Below are 8581 nucleotides of genomic sequence, written 5' to 3'. Positions count from 1 at the left end.
CCACTCACCAGCAGTCCCAAAATCCTGCGGCGGGGGTCGTGGGTAGCTGGCGGGTGTCAGGCAACCCTGCGCTCCCGCTACCCCGGCGCTGATCCCTAATTTTACTATTTATGATTATAAATTATGGTATACTATATGCCGAAATTATAATAATCATAATTACAAAATAAGTATAATATACTACACTAAATTTATATTGCACTTAAGTATGTTACACATAAGCCATTTCACTTTAATCATTTACTTTACATCCCAATCTGCCTACTTTCCTCCCAATACCCCCTCATATATATCTTTGCCCAATTCTGCTCCAGGTGTTGGGAACACACATGAAGACCAAGCTGTACCTTTGTTACTTATGTGTACTGGGAGTGGCAGACACCCAGGTCCAGCCCATATTCTCTCTTTGATTGGTGGTTCATTCTCTGAGAAACCCCAAGGCATGCATATCATGGACTTTGATCATTATCTCCTGAACATTTCCTTCTGCCCACCATGTGTTTATACTGATAGTATGACTTTTAAAAAAGCTCAGGCTCCTTCCTCCTTACCCACAAGAGACAAAAATGTAACCCATTTCTGCTTGTGGAACTGCTTTCTTTCAAGTCAAACTATGTCTACTAGCAGTGACTTTCCTCATCCCTCAAGAGTTCACTGGTCATAGCGTTTAGTATGTAGCCTTCTCCAGAGACCCCTTATAGGCTATGCTGTTGTTCATTTTCTTTGTCACATTCTGTTCTTTCATTCTGGATGAGGCCATTTTGATTGTAAATGAAGGGCTGTGTAGTCTATTCCTAAAATGGATGTGAAGTATGAAGATGGAACAATTTTTTTCTAATGAACAATTTTCAACAAGGAAGGGAGCTTACGCTTTCTCTGTTCATTGTGATTATTTGGTTGTAGGATGAGGGTAATATTAATAAGGACGAGTTTGAATATAGTCCTTTGTTTTCTCTTTCATGAGTTAATTTCTGTAAGTCCAGTAATTTTTCTCTAACATCGTTATACATTTGGGGAATCCATGAGGCCTGGACTCTGCTTTGATGGAAGTTACATTTTTTGCTACCACATACGTGTTGCTTATGATTCTTGTGTTTACATGTTTTATTTCATCTTATTTCAAAACTTACACATATCTAAAATCTCCTTTTATATTTTCTAATTTCTGGAAGCGTAAAAATTGAAGCATCTCTGAAAGGTCATCTGGATTGTAGTCATAGTAGATAGAGCATGTGTAGAACATCAGTTTATTGTTTTCTGTTCTATAAAAGGTATCAGGTCTCACTTGATCAGTTATGTGAACAGTTTGCATGGTGGTCTTGAAACTAATCAGCTAATTATTGCTGTACTCCCAGTATTTCCCTTTGCATGCCCCCTTCACTGAAATCATCTCTGACATTTACTAGAATTCCTCCTCTACTTGTTTGTGGTTGGGATTTTCTGGTATTTCTATATCCTTGAGGATCATCATTAGGTTGTTTGGGAGATCTCAGAGTTCATGATAGAGAATTCATTCTAAAATTGCATTAATTTTTATTTCTAGCCTCATATATTCCTGGTTCTATATGAGAGTAGGTGGTTGAACTTGAGTGAAACATCATGGCCAGCCACATGGAAGAGAACATCCTTGAAAAGGATTTCAGGATGTTGTCATCTCTGGGTTGTGGTTCATTCAGGGAGGTAAAGCTTGCCTGCCACCTTCCCACACATATACGGGTGGCTGTCAAGGCACTTGAGAAAAACATCAACAGCATGGCTGACATCACTTCGAGGGTGGAACTCCTTCAATCTTTAGAACACAGGAACATTGTTCAATTTTTTCACATGATTGACACACTGACAACAACTTATGTGACCATGGAGAATGTGGCAGGAGAGGACCTGGAGAAGTACCTCAGGGCACTGGGCTGTCTGAAAGAGGAGGAGGCTAGACCTGTTTTCCAGCAGGCCATGTCAGCAGTTCACTTCCTCCACCAAAGACACATTGCACATCGCAATATTAAATTAGAAAACATTCTGGTCTATGCGGCAGGAAATGCAAAGCTTTGTGACTTTGGCATGGCAATTAAAACCACAGAAGAGCAGATGTTGGAGGAGATCTGTGGCTCCGTACTCTATAGGGCCCCAGAGATCTTGGCAAGGAAACCCTATGATGGGCTGGCAGTTGACATGTGGAGCTTGGGCATCGTCCTCTATGTTCTGGTCACAGGGCACTTTCCATATGTAGAAGCCACCATTGAGGATATGCACAGAATCATCACTACTACAATGTGTCCCATTCCTTACCACTTGTCATTTCTGTGTCACATCATCATTGCACGGTTACTTGGGGTCCCTACCTGGCACAGGATGACAATACATCAGCTTGTGGAACGTCCGTGACTGGGCCACATTCAAAACCATGGACTGGTTGCCACAAAAGAAATACTTCCCAGGATCGTGAACACAATGTGCACCATTGGCTATACCTGTGAAGACATTGTGTCATCCTTAACAAATAGGCGACTCACAGATGAAGTAATGACAACATTTAATATTTTAAAATACCAACTGAGCTATGGGGACAGCCATCAGCAGGTGGAGAAGCCCTGGGCCAATAGCAGCTCTTCAGGTGTCCTTATCCCCCTTCCCCACTTGAAGAGGAGAGCCAGTGAACCTACCATTTCAACCTGTATAGAAGCTAGGAAGAGTCACTTTCAGGATGAGAGTGTGAAAAGAAGAAGCAAGAGTTGCAGAAGTTACCCCATACTCACCAAAAGCTCCTGCACAGAGAGGATGCCCTATTCAGATGACCCAGTGCCAGAAAGTGAGGCTGTGACAGCTGATATCACTAACAGTGCTACAGGGGATATTGTAGTCAACAGAGATTCCACGGACAGCATGCTTGGTGAGCATATCCCTCCAGTATCAGCCCACGTTGGCCCCACAGCTTCTAGATCTAGGTCACTCACAGTTTGGAAGTGAATTTCCCGTGCTCTGAAATCACTATGGCGCTGCTGCTGTTGCTGCTGCTACTGCTGCTGCTGCTGCTGCTGCTGCTGCTGCTGCTGCTGCTGCTGCTGCTGCTGCTGTGTGCCCTCCCCATGGTGAGCCTAAATTCCTGTGTTAGGTGCACCAAAGAAAAGATAGGCTAGTGAGGTCCCTTAGGAAACAAGCTGGATTGGCTGCCCAGATTTATAATTTCAGTGTGGTTAGGATATGCTATTTAATATCCATTGCAAATGACAAGATGGACCCTCTCATAGGACAAGATCATAAGGTATCTAGCATATTATATGGCAAAATTCCACAGCTTTTCCCTCATTTAAATGTCTGGAGAGTTGAGTCACAAGCAGATAGTGTAGAATGGGGCAGAGTGGGTTGAAAGAGACCAAGTACAGTTTGGGTAAAGGGGGAAATTTCACTGAGGAAAAAGGAGGGTAAGAGCTTTGGCAGATCAGGTCAGGTCAGTGCTGAATAAGTCCTGTCTCTGTCAAGGTCACTAATAGATGCACTTTCTTATTTCTTTTTGCTTTGAAGTGGGGAAACCGAAATGGACTAGAATTTCAGCCTTATTGAAGAGAGACTCCACAGCAGAAAACCAGGACAGAACTCCATGGTGCTGTGTTCCTCCAATACAGGGCATCAGGCTTCTGTGTCTCTCTCGCCCTTTGGTCTAAATTGTCAGTGTGCATCTCCTTCATCTTACTCCAGCCTCATCACTGCTTGCTGGAAAGAAAGGAGGACATGAGGAACATCTACCTGATGAGGCTCTTCTTCCTCAGCTTTGAGTGTGCTGTAGCACTAGTGCCCACAGCATCTAAAACAGATGCCTTCACAACCAGAAATGACGTGTCTTCTGACATAAAGAGCCTCATCATCTTGGTCACTTTATCCCCTCCATCTTATTTCTTGACTGTCTTTTGAGAAGAACTTCAAGAAACATGTAAGTCCCCTGGAAGGAGGGAGACAGGTGAAAGGGGGTCGTGGGAACAATTGGCAAATGGGATAGAGCAAGTAAAAAGAAATGAGAGGGGTATAGAGTGAGGAATATATTCTGTCCTTAAATCAGCATGAAAGAGATGCTTGTGTTGGCCTAAGGTAGAAGTCTGGGGCAATCAAGAGCACTCACACACTTCCCGTGGAGTACAGAATGGGGGTAGATTAGCTTGGCCAGCTACAAGAAGAAAAGGGCCTGCACTGATGGTTCCTTGCATGGGTCAAGGCATACAAACAGGATGCTCTCTTGAAACATCATCATCCTGTTCTCTGCTGCTGAGCTATCATGAGGCAGGAAAAGGAGGCAGCCCTATTGGTCAGTTGAGTCCCATCCTCCTCAATACTGATCAAGTCTGTGTTCAATGTCTGTAACAGAGGCCCTTCATGATTCTTTCTTCTTCTTTTGAGGGGAAAGTGTATTGTGCTGTGCAACAAGAGGGATGCAAGGCAGAAATCAGAGGTGCTCTGTAAAAAGATATAAGGGCTACAGGTCATAGCATTCTTCCTCCAAATATAGAGTCTCAGCTACCATGTGTAGTCATTCAGCTCACTGGAACACCTACACTGCTTGCTGGACTTCCCTGAGTAGTCACATGCAGCATTGGCGTGATAAAAGTTTAAGATCCCCAGTTTTGTCATGTTTGTGGGAAAAGGCTTCCACAGCATCTAAAACAGCTACCCCTGGAAACAACAGACATGTCTGTAGGTCTCAGGCTTCGCTCCACTTTAATCACTTGATTACACCCAAGATATCTTGTGAAGGTCCTTTGGAAGAAGAGCAGAAACCCTGAAAGACCTATTAGATCTGGGAAATAGACAAATGGAGGTAAGAGGAAGGGATAGGGAAAGGAGGAAATGAGTGGACCTGTAGAGGGAGAAATAAAGTGTGTGCTGAGATACTTGCTGCCAATGATTAAGGAGAAATGGATGAATGTGTGGACTGAGGCAGGGTCTTGAACAAGGAAGACCAGGAACAAATGTTCCCTGCAGACAGTGTGAGTAGTCAGGACAGAACAAGCCATGTGTAGAGGCCCTGCTCTGATGGTTACTGTCAAGGTAGAAAAGTGGGAGGATGCCTCATTAAATACACTCTCTTGTTCTGGACATGAAATGGAAGGTGTGGCATCTCCATCATTTGATTCATATTGTACCTGTGTCTTTGTCCTCACAGCCTCTTTCATCCATTTAGTATTGTTCTGCTCCACTATGGAAAATTAAGTAGACCTTGCCAGGCCTGATGCCAGGTATTGTCTCTAGGAGGACAGCAGCCAAGGTACTACATTGTATCTATTGCCAACCAAGAATTCAGGCTTAGGAAAAACCATTGGTGATCATGGTGTTGGAAATGTCATCCACTGGTGGAGTATGGAGTCCTAGTGATGTGTTTTGTGAGGTGTTTTCCAGGACACATTCCAGGTAAGAAGCAGATCACTGGGTTGACATGGCAACTGAGCTCCACAGAGAATCCTGAGGCCTAATCTGTGGAAACCATGCACTTGAAAGTAGGGCTGAATATAGTATCTATTTGTTGTAGAATATGAGTCTCTGATACTTGGTCTTAGCATAGTGGAGAAAAGGAACCCATAAAGTGGTTTATGGTAGTATCCCATACACAGAGGGAAAGTGTTAGTTGTTTACTGACAATTAGAAAATGAGAGCTGGCAGAAATGTGGTAAGGCAGGAACTATTTGCTCCTTTGTACTTGGCAGCCAGCTTCCATTCTGACCACCTGTCCCTGGGTTTTTATCGAGCACTTGGGCATATTGACAGCATTGACTCAATATTCTTCCCGGCAATATGACTGGAATCTTGGCTGTTAATACTTTCTAGAATCCAGATCATCTGGTGAGTCCTGTGTCGACAAAACAAAAAGCTCTTTCCATACCATAGTGGACAAGAATAATTTTGACTTCTGTGGCTTCAGACAGAGTCAGCTTGTGTTTCTGTTGCACATCAGTGAAGCTAGAGCTGTTGAAAGAATGGGGGTCCTGTTGCATTCTCTAAATGAGATAGGAAAATTTCCTGTCCTGAACTTTTATATTTTTTGAGACAGGAACATACTATATAGCTTTCTTTTTCTGTTCTGGAAATCTTTATGTAAAATAGGTGGCTCTAAAACTCACAGAGATTCCACACACTGTGGGAAGCCGTTGCAGAGTGGCAGTTACAGAGTGGCAGTTACAGAGTGGCAGTTACAGAGTGGCAGTTGCAGAGTTGCAGTTGGCTACTGCTGGCCACCACACATACATAGGCAGTAAAGGTTCTTTTGCCAAGATGAGGTTTTGAGAATTAACCAAAGTTAACCAATCAGATGAGAGACAAGTTAACCAATCAGATGAGAGACAAGTTAACCAATCAGATGAGAGACAAGTTAACCAATCAGATGAGAGAGAACGCCTCTCCTAGGCCTATATANGCAGCACCAGTTCTGGGCTTGGGGTCTCTCTCTTCACCTCTACAATCAAGCTCTCCCAATAAACGTGTGCAGAAGGATCCTGTTGCAGCGTCATTCTTCCTGGCCAGTTGGGCGCACACAAGAATACACCACTGTATCCTGTGTGCTAGGATTGTACACAGGTACTTGCCTGATTTAAGTAGGGGACAGCAGCAATAATAAATTCTTCTAATTTTTCAATGTAGAATCATGCCAGTTCTGTTCTTTTATCATTTGGCATGGAGAGAATTGAACTGGAGGCACTGCCCTCCATTATGAGGGTGGATTATGAACTAGGAGCAAACCTCAAATCTAACCTTTAGAAAAAAAAGTCTATGTTCTCATGGGAATGGGTAGCTTAAGGTGGGAATTTCATCTAGAATACTTCTGTGGAGAGATACCAGTGTGCCCTAGGTGACACATCCTTGAAAATAAGCCACAGAATGTGACTCTATAACCTTGCCTACTTTCAGTGGATTCCTCACCTGCAGTCCAGGCACAAGTCATGTGACCTCACCATGAAAACCCAGGACAATCTAAACTGGGTAGCCAGTCTGATTGATGGAGTTTTTTTCATCTGAGCCAAGAGGTTATACATCAGGACTCAAGGTGGGCCACTGAGACAACTGATGCCTGTATTATATTGTTGAAGGCAGTTTTCACTTCATGGTCACCAAGGCAAAGAAGAGCATCCTGTTCTCTTGATCCAACACCCAGATATGGTCTGACCATCTGCTGACATTCATACTCTAGCCTGGCTTTCATGGGTCCCACAGTGCTTTTCTGCTTCTCAAACTACTTTGGATTGATATTTAAACCATAGAAACTTGTTCATCCTGGCTGGGTAATGGGGAGCCAGGGATGCAAGAATCTTGGCTCTGAAACACCCAAAGCATTGTGCAGCACACGCTGGCATGTCTGTAATGTGAGAGGTGAACTGTCTGCATCCCTAAATGTTGTTGAACATCTCAAGGACACCACTGTCCTATTCCATGTCCTTACAGCTTTGTCATTGATGTTCAGGCTCCTAACCATCTAACTTATATATGAGTGAAAACAAACCATTTGTGTCTTTGTGGAAAGGCTTGTGACACATAGGCCATTCATTTTGATCTGTTTCTGAAAATGTCAAAATTTCATAATTGAGGCTGGGCATGTGTTTGATTCCCTGTATCTGCTTCATATAAGTTTTTCATGAAGTTTTTCTTTTTGAGATTGTCTTATTACATTGAAACAGACACATTAAATGTTTTCCATGGATGGGTATGAAATTTTAAAAATCTGCTTTCAAAATGCCAGTACCCCAGAATTTCTTAAATAAAGTATTTGAGCTCAAGATGGACAGCAGGGCATTAGAAGCAGAGTTTGTGGAGGCAGCAGGAACTGTGGGAAGTTTTGAGGAATTAGGAGGGCAGGAAACTACTGCCTTACAAGGTCCCTTTCACATATCCTACTTCTTTGATGGGATAAGCTTTATATATTGTGAAACACGGGATTGCCTGCTGTGGACTGAGAGAGCAGAATGAAGGAAGAATCCTGCAGGAAATCCAGAGTACAGCGTGCATGTTTATCCAGAATAGAGGCTCTTTCCATCACAGGAGGAGGTAAACCATCTACCCTGGGTTTCTCCACAGGGAACCACAGTTAATAAGGAAACATGGCCCAGGCCTGGCCTCTCACAGCATCGTTTCAGATGGGACTTTGAGCCAATAACATGTCCAATCTACCCATGAATGTGTCAAATCTGTGCCCAAGCCTGTAGAGAAATACCACAACAATACTCATTTCTCTCATTCTCATCAGATTTCCTACATGAGGGCAGAACAGCTCCACCCCCTCCTTCCTCTAGGTCCCCTCCCTGCTGTTGTATTTGCAGCCTGCCTTTAGTCCTGTATCCCTCCCATCACAGAAGTCATAGTCCATGCATTCTGGCTCAGTTTAATCTGTGTGCTAAGGAGCCTCAGTGTGCAGAGTTTTCTCAGAACCATATCTGTCTCCTAACAGGNGAGNACCTNCAATCTGGAGGGAAATGGGNACAACTATACACAGAATACNTATATGCTGCCACACTTTGGAGGGTTCATAGGGCTTACTTAGCCTAGAACAGTGATTGTAGAAGATAAGCTCTTGAAATTTTGCCTAACTTCACACTGGTCTACTGGTCAGGAA

At 43.4% G+C, this 8581-nt stretch overlaps 1 protein-coding gene across 1 annotated transcript; it reads left to right on the top strand.

Annotated features, from left to right (window-relative positions):
• Positions 1-1599: 1599 nt before the first annotated feature.
• Positions 1600-3906, top strand: LOC110288198 (putative sperm motility kinase W). Its single transcript, XM_021154614.1, is given in 2 exon segments — positions 1600-3001; positions 3668-3906. Coding segments are annotated over 2 exon segments (1641 nt in total).
• The last annotated feature ends 4675 nt before the right edge of the window (positions 3907-8581 follow it).

The sequence above is a fragment of the Mus caroli genome, unplaced genomic scaffold (assembly GCF_900094665.2).
Source record: "Mus caroli unplaced genomic scaffold, CAROLI_EIJ_v1.1 scaffold_14569_1, whole genome shotgun sequence".
Classification (NCBI taxonomy): Eukaryota; Metazoa; Chordata; class Mammalia; order Rodentia; family Muridae; genus Mus; species Mus caroli.
This window is presented reverse-complemented; position numbering and strand designations above follow the sequence as displayed.